The following is a 17,168-nucleotide window of genomic DNA, read 5'->3' on the forward strand; positions in this document are numbered from 1 at the left end:
ACCAAATCCAAATTTTCATATTTACTGAGAATGAAAAGGAGTAAAACCCCTCTCTATCTAGTCACCCACCAATTATTAATAACACATTGATTGACGATATCTATATTATTCAACCGTTCAGCTTCCAATGATTGTGAATAAATTAAATATTTTGAATTAAATAAAAAAAATTAATTTTTTTTATTATTATTTGTGATTCGTTATTACGTGATGGTGTTCAACACCAAAAGGTGATTACCATATTAAGTACTTAGTGCGTTAATTAACAATTATAAATTACTTAAATTCTAAAATGCTAAAATTGAGTGATTAATTAAAGTGCTAGTGCCGATTTTATTCCAAATTAATGACTTTAATAACCAGAATAAAATAAAAGTGCCTGCACAAGTAAAGGTAATAAATTAGGTAAAAACAGGAATACCACAAATTAATTAAGAAAGGTTGACTAAATTCATTACCACCAAAATGCTGCCAGTTGATTAATGTTAATAAAGAAGGCCCCCAATAGAATGATAAATTATAATTGGTTTACACACCTCAGCCGAAGCTGATGGGTGTTTGAAAGTGAATAAGTTAAAAATTATTAGTATTAATTGTCCAATTCGAGACCAGCATTGAAAGATAAGAATGAAAATGATAGAGGTGGAGAAGTCCCAAGATCTAACTACCTATAATTTTTCTAAGTTCTGGGATCCCACAAGGGGAGATAGTAGGTCACTGGGAAATCGAGACTACCTTGCTAGCTTTTTAGTTTTAAGAGCTAATCTTCCCTAAAAAACTACAAATCCCACAGTGCCATATGATTTCAGAACAGGAAATAAGAAGAAAAATCAACGCGGTCTCAAATGAGCTTGGAACAGTTCCAAGTAAGGATAGTAGTTTAAAACAAGCAAATGCTCCAAAGTAATTATGAGAACGCCCAATCCCAATTATCTGCACAGTCAAAGCCATTACTCAATCAATATACATATATTTAAATAAAATAGTGTAGCATTTTCTTCAGCCTCTACTGCCCAAGTGGCTGCTCGTTTATAGTTAGGGTTACCACCTTTTCTGGAAAAAAATACTGGCCTTCCCATATATCTTTTCTCCCTATTAATAACATTGGGATCAACCATCATTTTTACCAGCCAGGCCAGTTAATTACTGGCCAGGTGGCAACACTATCTTTAGCTTCTACTGCTCAAATGGCTGCTCATTTATAGTTAGGGTTGCCACCTTTTCTGGAAAAAAATACAGGCCTTCCTATATATTGATTTTTTCCCCTATTAATAACATTGGGATCAACTATCATTTTTACCGGCAAGGCCAGTAAAATAACGGCCAGATGGCAACCCTATCTTCAGCCTCTACTGCCCAAATGGCTGCATGTTTATACTTAGGTTTGGCACCTTTTCTGGAAAAAAATGCTGGCCTTCCTATATATCTTTTCTCCCTATTAATAACATTGGGATCAGCCATCATTTTTACCAGGAGAGTAAAATACCGGCCAGGTGGCAACCCTATTTATAGTCCAACATCTCATGAATGGATAAACTCCAAATTATCTGCACAGTCAAAGCCATTACTCAATAAAACTAAATAATACATATTTAAATAAAATGGTGTAGGATTTTCTTATATATGTTGTTGGGGCCCCTGAGGGATATGATGAATATGAAGCTTTTCTCTGCTCAAGGCTCTAAGCTTGGCACCAGGTGCATTAAAGTGGTGCTTTACCTTTAAGTTAATTTATATATAATGGCTAATTCAAAGAAACTTTGCAAATGGCCTTCATTTGTGTAGTTTTTAAATTATTCTTCTTCTGACTATTTCCAGCTTTCAAATCTAACACAAATGCTCTGTAAGGCTACAAATATATTGTTATTGCTACTTTTTATTACTCATCTTTCTATTCAGGCCTCTCCTATTCATATTCCAGTCTCTTGTTCAACTCAGTGTATGGTTGCTATGAGGATTTTGAACACTAGCAACTAGATTGCTGATTTTGTAGTCTGGAGAGCTACTGAATAAAAATCTAAATAACTCAAAATTATAAGAAATTAAAATCCAAATTGTCTCCAGAAAATGGAGTCATAGAAACAGATGCTACAGCTAGTGATGGGCGAATTTCTCCCGTTTCGCTGAAAAATTCTCTAATTTCCATTGATAATTGTGAAACGGCGAACAAATTATGAAAAATTAGTGAAACTCAAAAATTTACGCCCTCCGGCAAGTCGGTTGACACCAGCGTTAAAGTCTGAATAGTGTTGATGCACATCGATTTTAATGCAATCGACTTTTCGGATGTGCGTCAAAAAAAGTTTTGACGCCAGCAATTTTTAAAAAAAAATTCGAAAATTCGAATATCGAATTTTATCATGTACTGTCTCTTTAAAAACTGACTTCGACCATTCGCCACTTAAAATTTGCCGAATTGCTGTTTTAGCCTATGGGGGACCTCCTAGAACCAATTTGGAGTCAATTGGTGGACTTTGACTTCGGTGAAGTTTTTTTTGGAAAAACTTTGAATTGAATTTGATCGAATGCGCTGTTACTTTTCAAATTAGATCGAGAACGGACATATTCTATTGAAAATGGACCTGTTCGGCCCAAAAAAATATTTCAATATTTTTTGATAAATTTCAGTTGGTCTTTTTTAATTAAATTTTTAAAGTTTTTTAAATTCGAAATTCGACCCTTGATAAAATCTGCCCCATTCATAAGTCAAGTAAATAAAACACACACATTAGGGAATCAGTTTTCCTGTAGCTTCACACTGCATTTGTCTTTTCTTCTTGCTTTTTATTAAGCAAGATAAGCTTTGCAGTGTTAATATCCTTCTTTACACAGTTTATTAAAAGGCACATTTAAATTTGAATCAATTAGACTGTGAATTACATTCAGTCATTACTACAGTTGCCCTACGACACTACCATTGTGATGTCATCAGTAAGTACCATTATGAGGTCATCAGTAAATGCCATTGTGATGTCATCAGTTACTACCATTGTGACATCACAAGCCATCCCATAATAAGTACCATTATGAGGTCATCAGTAAGTAAATGCTATTGTAGGATTACCATATTAGGAAACAGTTTTCCTGCAACTTCACAACTGAGTTGTATTGTAGGAAAGCTTTTCCAGCAACTACATCAATTTTTATCTTTTTTCTTTCTTTTTATAAACAAGGTAAGTGGGAAAAAAAACCTGTAATGTTGATTTTTAACACTTTTGGACATTTTTCAATAATAAGACCGATAAAAATGCATTTTGCAATGTAATAATGTTCATTAGTTAACAGCAGATTTTAATTTGATCAGTAGGGTCTAGTGATGGGTGAATTTGTCCCGTGAAAATCGCGAAACGGGCGAAAAATTTGTGAAACGCGATTGACGCTGGCGGCAATTGACGCACATTAAAGTCAATGGCAAGTTCGCAAATTTATCCGCTGACGGTAAAACGCGCAAATTCTTGCCTGGCGAATAAATTCGCCCATCACTAGTAGGGTCAGTTATTACACACATGCAACACAAACCAACATGCATTACAACATATTTTCAGGATGTTCCTTTTATTGCTATATTATGAAAACAAAAAGTTGTTTTAAGCATTAACGAGTTTCCATTTTTACTCACTTTCCACTTTGTTCTTTTGCATTTTAGTTTATTAATCTGAAACATCAATATAACAAACAGAATGTCAATGGAAAAAGTTCAAGCAACTATTGAATTTTATTTACATCTAGAGCAATTCCAGAATCTGATTCCTCTAGAAAACGTGTAAGTGTGTCTTTAAGGGGTCCTATGTAGTTAAGGTCTGGGTTTTGGTTGAATCCAAATATAAAAATCCTAGGAGTGAGCTGAATATTAGATTTGGTGCATACTTATATATGACAGCTTCTAAGACAGTGCTCTTCAATGCTCAGAATGTCCTATAATCAGGGGCATATTTATCAAGGGTTGAATTTCAAATCGAAAAAACTTTGAAATTCGAATTCAATAAGACCAACCAAAGGTAAGTCAAAGATTTTTTTTGGTCAAATAGGTCCGTTTTTGATTGAATAGGTCTGTATTCGGCCAAATTCGAATTGCATGAATCGAAGTAATAGCGCATTCGATCAAATTCGAATTTTTTTGGGGAAAAACTTTGATTTTTCAAAGTCCACCAATTGGCTCCAAATAGGTTCTATGAGGTTCCCCATATGCTAAAACAGCAATATGGCAGGTTTTTGATGGTGAATGGTCGAAGTTGAATTTTTAAAGAGACAGTACATGATAAATTTTGATATTCGAATTTTTGAAATATTTTCAAATTTGAATCAAATTTGGACTATTTCCTAGTCAAAGTACACAAAAAATTGCTCAAAATTCATTTTTTTTAATTCCAAAATTCACCTTTGATTAATCTACCCCTAATTGAATTTTGACTATTCCCTAGTCAAATTACACAAAAAAACCCCTCAAAATTAGAATTTAAAAATTCTAATCTTCAATTTGACCCTTGATAAATCTGCCCTTTAATGTAGGAAGATCCAAATTACAGAAAGATCCATTATCCGGAATACCCCAGGTCCCAAGCATTCTGGATAACAGGTCCCATACCTGTATATGTAATTGTTTTTGGATTGGCATCCCCTTTAAATAAATCATATTTCTATTATATATATGGGCAGCAGCAAAGAGCAGCTTGTCTACCAGTGAAAGGATTACATAGAAGCACCAGGCAAATGAATGTCCCCTTTAAAAGAACATGTTTATGGGGCAGAGGGAGTTTGATTTTAATGTTACATTTTAAATATTGATATTAAAAACTTTGTTTTTGCTTGTAGGTATTATCAAATAAGGACATCATTCGAGATCCTTACGAACCTTCCTCACACAGTTGAAGGAAAAATTTTTCATACTAAAGGTACTTGTTACGTATAACCTCATGGCGCCGCCTATTTACCTAGTTCTGCATATGGAATGTTCAGGTCCAGTGCAATGGATTCAGGTGCTTCCTATGGAACGCTTTATGTTCCTCATTCCAGGCACTGATTCTGATCAACATTTGGACCCAGTTTTCCTAAACCAATGACTATTCTTGAGTGTTATTTTCATACATTTTACGCTTTCACACTATCCGTTGTTCTTGTTCAATAGTGTCCTTGTTTAATCATTTGGTAAATTGTGTGAAATATTCTGTTTCAGATGGTTTGGCTTCAGTAAAGGGCAATGTCTTCTCCACCAGCATATTTGAAATGGTCGATACCACTAGTGCTATTACAATCGATGATGTCGCAATCTACACCATTAATATCCTCCTGGATACGAGTAAAGTAAGTCATTAAAGGTCTTTTAGATCAAATTTGTGTTTGTGTGTTCCATATACTATATCTTATGTTTCTTCTGTTTTCTCTACAATTGCAGATTGAAGAGACTCTGAATGCCCTGGAGAGCAGGATTGTCTTCGACGTATGCTATGCATCGTAAGTACATAAACGATTGGAATTGAAGACTATATTAAACTATGGGGCAGATTTATCAAGGGTTGAATTTCGAAGTAATGGGAGTTTTTTTGAACTCCCATAACTTTAAAATTCAAATGAAAAAAGAACAATTGAAATTGATCAAAAATCAGGAATTTTTTGGCTCAATAGGTCAGTTTTCGATCAAATTTAATTTTACGAATCAAAGTAACAGCGCGTTTGATTGAATTCAATTAGAAGTTTTTCCAAAAAGTCCACCAATTGCCTCCAATTAGGTTCTAGGAGGTCCCCCATAGGCTAAAACAGCAATTCGGCAGGTTTTAGATGGCGAATGGTCAAAGTCATATTTTTAAGAGACGATAAATTTCGATAATCTAATTTTTGAATTTGTTTCAAATTTGAATAGAATTTCGACTATTCCCTAGTCAAAGTACACAAAAATTAGATCGAAATTCGATTTTTTTATTTTTTTTTAATTCAAATTTTCACTTCGTCCTTTGATAAATCTGCCCCTATGTTTGTGCTCTAACTCCTTTCTTTGCCATTGCTTTACTTTACTGGAAAATTTTTAGATAACCAAACAGGCATCCTCCTTGCCAAATGAGGGGACCTCACCTAACCTCCCTTCTATTGGCCAGTTAGAATTATATATAGAAATGTATTTTCTAATTGATTTTCTACCTGAGCATTTCATTGGACTGTATGGTCTTTTTTTTTTGTCCTGACACAAGGACAACTGAGAACAAATTACATTGTTATATAATTAATTTGATTTGAAAAAATACAACAATCCATAAGTTCAACCCTTCCAAATGCAAAAAACTAAAATGCTAAAAGGGCGCACACCATGGGGCAGGTTTATCAAGGTTCGAATTGAAAATTCTAATTTTAAAATTCAAATTTCTAGTTTATTTTAGGGAATAGTCCAAATTAGATTCGAGTTATATAAGCCTATGGGGGGCCTCCTACAATCAATTTGAAGTCATTTGGTGGAAGTTTGAAAATCTTTAAAAAAAATTTTTAAAAAAAACAAACAAATCAAATTTGATCAAATTCGATTTGAATTTAAGTAATAAGGTTTTTCAATAAATTTTGGTCTTTTTTTACGAATTTCGAGTTTATGGGAGTTTTTATAAACTCCCATAAACTCTAAATTTGACCCTTGATATATATGAGCAACAACAAAGTGAGGTGCAATCCTTTCGGGACTCCCAAATAGACTCACCAACGCATAATGAACATACAAAAAAGGTCGAAGGTTACACACTCAAAAGAAAAATTCACATGATTTTATTTTCATACAAAAACTCAATAAAGCAAAAGCCTTATGCGTTTCGACCACAGTAGGTCTTCATCTGGGGCAAAAATCTAAATATAATAAAGAAAAGAAATTTTGATTATAATTTTGGGCCCTGATGAAGACCTACTAGGGTCGAAACGCATAAGGCTTTTGTAACTTGTACAAAATAAAACCATGTGAATTTTACTTTTGAGTGTGCAACCTTCATCCTTTTTTGTACAAATAAGTGCATATCTGTATATACATACGCACATATACGAACCTATCAATAGACTTGGTTAAGTAGCTGGTAATACTATTCCATAAAGTAGCATACAATTCTTTCTAATACAATAAAGCCAACAAGACTGATGGGTTAGGGAAATCTGATTTGTCTTTAATACATTGACCTGTTTTCATTTTAACAGATTAAACAATCCTAAGGATTTGGTACCATTCTTCAGCCAGGACACAACACTGCACTTTAACCTGCATCAAGGGATTCATGACCACATGAATATAATGTTTAAGTCATTTTCAAAGTCATCGATCGAGGTTCATGCCATGTTGGTTGTATTACAACCCCCACTGAAGAGGTAAGTACATGGAATGTTATTGTCAGCTATAGACATGGCATTTTACTATTACATTAAGAAATAATATTAATTTCAAGATAATATATACACAAATTGTTGTTATTTCAATAGCTTTTATGAGAAAACCTCAGGAGTCAAAAGAATTCCTTGGATCCAAAGGACAAAGACTAAAATACAGAAGTTGAAAAGTGCCATTTTTGGCAAAACCTGCAAAAAGAAATTGTCAAATGTAAGTAATAAACATGGATACTATCTGAACTTTCTACAAGGTAAAACACATTAACCTGAGCAGTATTTTAAGGGGGTTATAAATATTTCTAACATAAAAATCCGATCAACTCCCACTGCCCAAATGGACCTTATTTATCATTAAAAAAGTCAGAAATATTGGGTCAGGCAAAAATCCGATAACTTCGGAACTTTGCCCGAAAAGTACACATTTTTCGTACTTTTCCCGCAAATACGATGAATTTTTCGGACTTTTTGGTCAAAAATCCCAGACATTATTTTAGTTTGAAAACTAAGAATTATTTGAATTTCAGATATTTGGAGCATAATAAATAACCCCCTAAATGTAAACAATACTTTACAGACAACCCCAGGCCCCCTCTAACAGTCTTTCTCTCTCCCTCCTCCTGAACCCCAACTGTAACGAGTCTCACAATTGCACCATTCTATGTAACTAGCTTAAAATGGGGGGTGGTAGGGTGTCATCTTGTACTGCTTTGTGTCCTGCTTCATGCCTCTGCTTCTCTATTTTAGGTTAAATGTTTTGTGATAAAAGAGAAACAACTGCAGCATGCCTACCGTTTCCATTCAACACTACGGTCCTGCTTGCTGCTTTCCTATGATGGATTCTGCAGATACTTGACCTCCATATCAGAAACGCTGCCTTCCTCATTCAGGCTGGAACTTGGTATGGGATTGTTTCTACTTTGTGCCTCATAGTCGGCCAGTTCTTTTAGGTTCAACTTAGTTAATTTAAACGTTGTTCTCTCTCTCTGACCACCCACCATCCCAAATTGATAATAGATATTGATGAGTCACTTTAAAACACATTTTTTCCTACGTACATATAGTTATCCAAAAGTGACCGTAAGTTTACACTCTGGCCTATCTTCTATTTTCTTAGAGTCAATATTACAGCAGAAATAAATGGGACATTATGGTTGTAAAACACCCACTAACTCAGGTCACTAGGAAGCACCACAAGTAGCTGTGCACTATTGCCTACAACTCTAACAAGGCTTTTCTTTTCCATTTTATTGAGATGTTACTTACCTGTGGTGGGTACCAGGTGGTTAGAATTCCCGATTGGACCTTATTCATCACTAAAAAAGCACAATTTAATCAGATCAGGGACAAACTTGATAAAATAGAGCAAAATTCCGAAACGTATGATTTTTTCGGGGTTTTTTTCCTGGAAAGCCTGAATTTTTCCGATTTTTGACCTTAAAGTCCAAAATAGATGAATTTTGGGTTAATTCCAGCACAGACCACAGAGGCTTCCAAATAGGATATGGACATCTCCTCTTGATTTATATAGAACATCGGCAGGTCTGAGATGCTGGATTTTTGGATTCTGACTTTTTCCATCCTCTGAGTTTGATAAATCTCGAAAAAAAAATTCCACTAGAAATTGGGATTTTATAGATTTTATAGTAAAAAAACTAACTTTTTGAGTTTTTGGCATTCAGACTTTGATAAATAACCACTGTAGTATGTCGTAGCCTTCAAAGGCAAAGTTAAAGAATTATTACTTGAAGGAAAACATGTGGGTTAATGTAATAAGCTATTTTAAATTTTGAACCATGTCATAGCAAGTATTCACAGGCTTGATATTTAACTGGTAACCAGTAAATGGGACATTTTCTTTGGTTACTATGGCTTAGTAGACCTGCTGCAAACGTTTATTACATTACCCCTTTGCTTTCTAAATTCCCTTGTAGAGGTACTCCCAAGAACTAACATCGTTATTTCCCAAAGTATTCTTAGAGTCTTCTGGCATACCATTCCTATACCTATAGGCTATCAGTCCCTCAGTCTGATCCACTCTATTTTTTATATCACAGGGGCAAGTCAAGAGGGAAAGGGAATACGATCAGATTCAATTGTTAGCTATAAAAAACATTATTTTGAATTGTAATATAATGCCATTATTTCACTGCTCATTTACATGGTCTTTGTTTCCTCCTCAGAAAAACTTGATATAAAAGCCCGGCTCAGCGAGTTTTCTGACAAAGTGACGGTAAGTTTGCTCACTGCTTATTTCATGATATAATACCAACCTTCCACCCCAAACTGGTTTCTTTATAATATTGGGGTTTTAAAAAGTACTTTACATACTGTAGTCTCCATATTTATACAATGTGTCAATTATTGAATATTTTAAAAACAGGAAATGGAAGACCTCGATGATGTGGCGGAAGCAATAAATGCCAGCCTAATCCAGCTATCAGCCGAACTTCTAAATCTGTGGGGAACATTTCTTCAAGTCTCCTTGGAAAATAAACTATTGCAGCAGAAAATGAAGGCAAGAAACACGCTGAATAGCACTTAATCTTCAGTTTACACCGCCTTTATCTCTCACGGTAGTGCTTATCAACTGTGTCTATTTACTATTTTATAGAATGAAAACTTCAAAAATTTGTTCTTTTCTACTGAGCATCTGAGACAAGAAGCTGTTTTATATGATGAGAAAACGTGAGTACAATGTTTTTTCTTTAAATATCTATGTTTAGAGAAAGTCTGTTGTCATCTGATTTTCTGGGGAATATTGCATTTATGCTCCTTTATGGAAACTATTTATGGTACCTCTACGGGATGCATTTATATGAAAATGTCATGCCAGTATCAGGTGTTTAAAAGTAATTTGTTGCTATTGGATACTACAGCTTTTTAATGTATCACTCAGTTCATTTTTAGTTCTTTACTGATCTTTGGCCTTGATATATTTCTAAGCAAGAACCCATTTTTCATTGCAGCGTCCAAAGCCATAAACGGATTTATAAAAAAGTAAAAAAAGCTCTAAAAGTCAATGGTCCTCTCGAGTGCCTGGACGAGAACGTGATATTGAAATCTCCTCCCGTTATCTTCGAAGACCGATACTTACACCCTGACGCAATAGGTACGTATGGAAAGAATCCACAGGTGCGGCCTTAGTGTGTGAAGGTTGTTTATTTTATCCTGAAATCCATCCTACCGCATTGTACTATTGAACCATGTAGATTACGTACAGATGCTGATTGAAAGATAATATAATTATTCTATGTATGTGAAGGCATTTCCCTGCTAACATCAAACAATTTTATTTTCTAGATGACTATTCAGAAGATGTTGAATCCTCCGCTTTTGTCTACGCCAAAGATATACGCAGGAGACTTGAATCAATCTGTCCTATCAAAATAACAGACACAGATCATGATTTAAATACTTTCTTTTATAAAATTTCATCTCCGTTAATGCATGGGTAAGTCATGATCCCTACCAAATATAAATATAATTTGCAGCTTTGTTGATAAGCAACTAACTTTTGAGACTACATTTTGCATAGTCAAAGCTGGTTTATGTGTTTGCATCCAGGATTTTGGATTTTCCCAAGGTTGTCAATTAGTTCTACTGATATCAGTATTAGCCTAAAATATATGTTTTTTCTTTTAGGTTATTTAAAGTCAAAAAAGTACTGAGAGATCAGATATGTATGTCCCTTACTGGTAAATATCCTACTCTGGACCCCAAGAACCTTAATCTGAACATGATGCTAGACGACGGCTCAAATGAAGGGATATCTGTGCATATGAGGATGAGATGTATGTATTGTAATTGCCTTTTTATTATATCTTCTCCTGTGGGGAATATGAATATTGCATATCTATTGCCTAAACTTGTATAATAACAATGAACTTATTTTTACCCTAGATATGAATGAAGAGCAAGTAATAATTACCTTTGTATATGGATATCTTGGTGGAAGAACTACTGTCATCGGGCAGCTAGAAAACAAGGTACAGTATATAGGTGGCACTTGGAACAAGTGCAATAACTGAGGCAGAAATGATTGTAGGATATGTTATCCGATTACCCTTTGCTATTTCCTGCATCGCTAGTTCTGACAATTGAAACAATATTTTAGAAGCCATATGATTATATGAATTTTAGTATAATCTGGGGAAAGGTGGCTATTGCTTTTGTTTTGTCAGATATTTACAACCCCTTAAATGTAATTTAAATTGTTTTTATTCAATTCACCCCCTATTAGTTGCTAGAGGAAAGTGGTGTTCTAAATATAATTAGAATGCCCAAGGCATCTGTTTTCAAGGCAATGTTGTGTTTATTTCAAATAGTTTCTTATAATATATTTTGTTTTGCTTGTAGCATGAAACTCTGACTAAATACAATTCTTTGGCTAATCGTCTGTTGAGTCAAATTGCAGAAATGAAACAATCTAAGAATCTGGAAATATCCACGATCAGGTAAAGGATGTGAATTTCTATCTGTCTGTCTATCTGTCTGTCTATCAGTCTATCGATCTACAAAGAGAAAGAGACATCAGTCAGGGCACTGACTATGCACAATATTACATAGAAATATCCACCTGGTCCACTAATTTTGATTATCCAATCAGCAGGTAATATATATTGGTCACCTGTTGGATTAGTTGCTATTGATATTTACATCAGACCAAATTATATCATTATATGTCGCATACAGATATTAACTTTTCTTCTTGTCTGGGTTAAAACTGAGCTACAGTTAATAAATGTACATCAAGCAATGTGAGACCCAGCAGTCTAATAGGGCAGAACCTACGTTACCCACTATATCTAATGTGGAAGTATATTTTATATATAGAAATTCATCATATCATTTTCTTACAATATTATCTCATAGAGTAAAATTGCAACAACACCCCCATTGAGCATTAACAAATAATATTGCTGCTATTTTGTGTTTCAATGGACGGTTTTACTTGACCCAACATTGTGTGTTTTTATTGTGCAGATTATTCCATGAAACTAGCAAGAAGAAACTCATTTGGAAGCAAAATATACAGACACCAAAAGGGTTTAGGAAGTCTACTGGTGAGTTTAATAATGATTTTTCCATTAGATTTTGAAGGAAAGAGGACATTACTTTGATAATATTGATTTATTCTATTTTATTTTATCGTAGCTCCCAAAGAGAAGTCCAGTAGTGAATATGATGGAACACATCTAATAGTTTGTGTACACGGCATGGGTGGTAAGTAAAATATTTTAAGATTTGATTCTGACACCAACCCTGGGGGTTTTATAGAAATATAATGTTAAAAGAAATGTCTTTGTTTGTACTCTAGGTTCCGAAGATGATCTTCAATTTTTAACAAGTTATATTGAGTCTGGAGTAACGCATGGGACTATCAACTTCCTCATGTCTAAGTACAACATGGTATGTATCCTGAAACGTCTGTGCATCTAGTTCTGAGGAGGTCATCTCCATTCCTAGCTGACATTGTTCAAACATTATATTGATTTAAGGTCAATGTCAACTAACAGGCAAAGATTTTTAAATGTAACCAATGTATCCTTTTATTAATAGTATTTTATTAGTTTATTGCTGATTAATAGGAAATGATTAGTTCCAGTGGGTCCATAAACATCATTTGGATATATTCCTGTAACAAATTGACCCTATTGTAGATCGATCCATGCAAATCCCTATGAACAAATTCTACGGGGGTTGATATCCAAAAATATATAGAAAAATATTGTTAAATTGCATTACAAAAGGTCTTAGAAGATTATTTTGCTGATTGTTAGCAGAAAGGCCCTTCATTCTTTGTTATTTTATAGGTAGTGTGGCAACTATAATGTTTGCATTAGTGCCGGTCTCTGTGCATGTCTTGCTTTAATTCAGATGCAATATTTATTGTGTTTTGTTTTGTATTTTCTTTACAGAATGGCTCTGATAATATTGATTCTTTGGCCAGGGGACTCCTAACTGAAATAGTTCAGCATATAACAATGCAAAAGCTCGTTATTTCCAGGATCAGGTAAAGGAGTTTGCAGACATCTCTATACTTATAAATACGTGTGATTTTTTAAATAGTAATGTTACTTTTCTCTCCCCGCAGCTTTATTGGCTTTTCTTTAGGCAGTGTAATTATACGTGCAACTCTGTGCAGACCTGAATTTGATGCCTTCCTTGGAAACCTGCACACGTTCCTCTCCTTCGGTGGTCCAAATATGGGCCTCCTGTACCATACCAGCTGTATTGTTAATATGGGTAAGGGTTTAATGGCTACATTGTTATATTTTTATATAGATTAGAAATATTACAAACAACAAGAAATATATGTATTTGGATTTAACCATGCTTAATTTACATCACGTACAAGATAATATATTATAATGACAGGTCAAAAATGTAAAATTAATTGGGAAAGTTCATAGCTGTATTTTGGAACTTTTAAGATATTGTGTGTTTCCTGATAATAGATCCCTTACCTGTAGCTGCAATTCAGTTAACTTTAGCATCCTTTTTATTATAATACAGTTGATAAATATATGCATGTCTTTTGTTATAGGTATGCGGTATCTGCAGGGTTCTGACTCCCTATCACAGCTGGCATTCAAAGATCACAGAGACCCAAGACAAACGTTCCTCTACAAACTGAGCCAGCAAACAGGTAAGATATATGACCCCTTTTTCTTATTGATTTCCCCCCAAATAAAGCTTTTGTGATTTAATTGTTTTATTAGAACCTTTTGCAAACTATTTCAACCATTCATTACCAGAGGGGGAGTATTTTAAGATATTTGCAGATCTTAAAGTGCAGCCACTATGGACCTGACATGGACCCAATACTTTTACATTGCAAAATATTGATTTGTAATGTATATTATTGAAAGTGTTGCGCCCACGATTTCATGGAAGATGTATCTGTATTGATGTCTTAACATTGTTCTGGAATCTCACGCTGAATATTGTTGTATTACAGGGTTGGAGTGCTTCAAGAATGTGGTTCTAGTGAGCTCGTTAAAGGATTACTATGTTCCTTATCACTCCGCTCGTATTGAAATGTGCAAAGCTGCTATGAAGAGAAATGCGTTAGGTAAGGGTCTCACTGCTGAATTGAGTGCATGTAACATTGAAGCAGTAGCCAGTTCTCCACGAGCCAAGACTCCAGTTCCCACAATGCCTTGCACACTGCTCCCGTTCTTCACAGGTTTGATATAGAACATACAGCAGATTAAGGAAACTGGACCTCTTGGCTGGAGGATTGTTGAGCCCTGTTAAATAGTTCTAGCTGTACATTTATTAAAAGGCTCTTTGGCACATTAAGAAGGTGCACAAGTCTTTGCTGGATAAATCCAAGGTCATTCTTTTTTGCTGTAATATGAAGGCTACCGTGTATTTATTAACAATGTACTACTGTTTCCTTTTTTAGGGAAAGTTTATAGAGAGATGCTCCACAACATCCTCGAGCCTGTTATAAACAACAAGAACTGCAATTTCGTGAGATACGAAGTTGGTTTTGATCTGCCCATATCATTCCAGTCTGTCACTGGAGTTCTGGGCCACTGTTCATTAATTATATCTAGCCAATTTTTGGAAAATTTCTTTCAAAATGCTGGCCTGAAGTATTTCAAATAGAAAAAATATGATGCCGGACATATTTAATACGAGTACCAGAGACATCGAGTTGCAGAACCTTTTGTACCGTCTTGCACAATGAACTAATGGTGAGATTTATATCTGATTGTGTGGGCTATTCCATGTAGAGTCTGTTTTATTCAACCTCTCATATACATTAATATACTGACATAGACTTATTCTAATCTACAGATATCATCTACAGTACGATGCCAATATTATAAACCTGGCCTATAAGCAAGAAGAAGATAAACCTTAAAAGACCGAATAGGCTAATTTATCAAAAATCTAATTTGTGAGGTATAGAGTTTTTTTTTCTTCTGCTTCGAAGAAACTCACAATATAAAAAAACTCAAATGGTTGCCTATGTATGGAAAAATCCGAATGTAAAAAACACAATTGAATGCAATTGTGAAAAAAAACTCAAATATCTCAAATATTTTGAGTTTATAGGCTTACAGAAATCAAAATTGTGAGTTTAGAAACTCAAAAACTCGAACTAAAACCCAAACGCTCACTGTAAGGGCAGAGACACACTCGGGGAGATTAGTCGCTACAAATCAAAAATCAAATTAGTGAGGTTTAGAGTTTTTTTTCTTATGCTTCGAAGAAACTCCCAATATTAAAAAAAATCAATTGTTTGCCTATGTATGAAAAAATCTTAATGTAAAAAGCACGATTGAATGCAATCGTGAAAAAAAACTCGAATATCTCAAATATTTCGAGGCTAATTTATCAAAAATCTAATTTGTGAGGTTTAGAGGTTTTTTTTCTTCTGCTTCGAAGAAACTCACAATATAAAAAAAATCAATTGTTTGCCTATGTATGAAAAATCTGAATGTAAAAAGCACGATTAAATGCAATCGTGAAAAAAACTTGAATATCTCAAATATTTCTAGTTTATAGGCTTAGAGAACTCAAAATTGTGAGTTTAGAAATGTGAAAACTCCAATTAAAACTCAAACGCTCACATTACTTTCCTATCTAAATGGCCGGTGTGATGACACTCCTTGTGAGGCAACTTCGGAAAATCAAGTCAAGTGGTCAAGTCAAGTGGATTTTATTGTCATTTCAGCCATATACAATAAATACAGTACATAGTAGAAACGAAATGGCGTTCCTCCAGAACCCCCCGGTGCTATACAACAACTCTAGTACACGGTGATGCTGGGCAAAGTGGATTCTTTAGTTCCTTATGAATATATGAAAATGAAGCCAGTGCAAAGGTAGTTCGGGAAGATTAGTGCTGAAGAAGAGACTATTTGTCAATGGGGTGACTGAATCTCCCCGAATCTCCACGTGTGTCTCTGCCCTTAAAGAATGGCTTAAATTTTGCCTAGGACAACTCTCATCAACTTCTACAGGACCTTGCCAGCTTTTAAATGCAGCTTTTTAGATTAGTTTGTTTTTCTTAATAAATACCATAATAAATACCAGACATTGGAGTTTCTGAAAATATAATTCTTATTTGTGAGTTTTTGTTAAAAAATTTTTTTAATCATGGCAAAAAATTCAAAGATCAGAAGTCAAGGTCTAGCTGGCCTTCTACATCAATTACAACCTACTAATTGAAAGTGACACATTAAAAATGAATTTAAGTATATATATATTGATATAGACTATTAATAGTAATAATATTATAATACATAAATACAAATTATAATAATTAAATAAATATAAATATATATATATATATATTTACAGTACATCCATGAATATCAATGAACCGGCACACCCATATGTAAATAATTCACTCTTTAATTATTATATCATAATCCAACGTTTCGGCTCTCGTAGGGACCTTTTTCAAGGATGATATAATACAATTACAACAAAGTTTTCATCCTTGAAAAAGGTTCAAACGAGGACCGAAACGTTGGATTATGATATAATAATAAAGGAGTGAATTATTTACATATGGGTTCATTGATATTCATGGATTCATACATAATTTAACCGAGCACTCCGTTTACACACTTTGGCCTTGGAGCACGGTTACTCACTGGACTGAGATATATATATATATATTTACATATATAAACATAGCCCAAAAGAGGCCACCAATATATTTTTACAAACATATGGTAAATGTCTAGCTACATCATGCCTATGATTTAAGATGGTTGTTCCTCACATCCATATGGCCATGGTTTCTATATATCTGTAACCTTGTTATGAGCTATGGGGCCCCGTCTAAAGGCTAGTTA

The 17,168-nt window shown here is 34.2% G+C and overlaps 2 protein-coding genes across 2 annotated transcripts; both read left to right on the forward strand.

Annotated features, from left to right (window-relative positions):
- Nucleotides 1-210: 210 nt before the first annotated feature.
- On the forward strand, nucleotides 211-11,802 carry LOC108697210 (protein FAM135A-like). The gene is made up of 15 exons (XM_041570603.1): nucleotides 211-230; nucleotides 4,813-4,892; nucleotides 5,174-5,301; nucleotides 5,393-5,451; nucleotides 7,159-7,326; nucleotides 7,438-7,555; nucleotides 8,089-8,242; nucleotides 9,525-9,574; nucleotides 9,725-9,859; nucleotides 9,956-10,029; nucleotides 10,311-10,453; nucleotides 10,645-10,795; nucleotides 10,987-11,135; nucleotides 11,245-11,330; nucleotides 11,701-11,802. The coding sequence occupies exons 1-15, from the start codon at nucleotides 211-213 to the stop codon at nucleotides 11,800-11,802; spliced, it is 1,617 nt and encodes a 538-aa protein (XP_041426537.1).
- Nucleotides 11,803-13,044: 1,242 nt separating this feature from the next.
- LOC121396136 (protein FAM135A-like) lies at nucleotides 13,045-14,317 on the forward strand. Its single transcript, XM_041570707.1, has 3 exons — nucleotides 13,045-13,357; nucleotides 13,439-13,590; nucleotides 13,892-14,317. The coding sequence occupies exons 1-3, from the start codon at nucleotides 13,203-13,205 to the stop codon at nucleotides 14,047-14,049; spliced, it is 465 nt and encodes a 154-aa protein (XP_041426641.1). The 5' UTR covers nucleotides 13,045-13,202; the 3' UTR covers nucleotides 14,050-14,317.
- Nucleotides 14,318-17,168: the final 2,851 nt, after the last annotated feature.

This window comes from Xenopus laevis, chromosome 7S (genome assembly GCF_017654675.1).
Source record: "Xenopus laevis strain J_2021 chromosome 7S, Xenopus_laevis_v10.1, whole genome shotgun sequence".
Taxonomy (NCBI): domain Eukaryota; kingdom Metazoa; phylum Chordata; class Amphibia; order Anura; family Pipidae; genus Xenopus; species Xenopus laevis.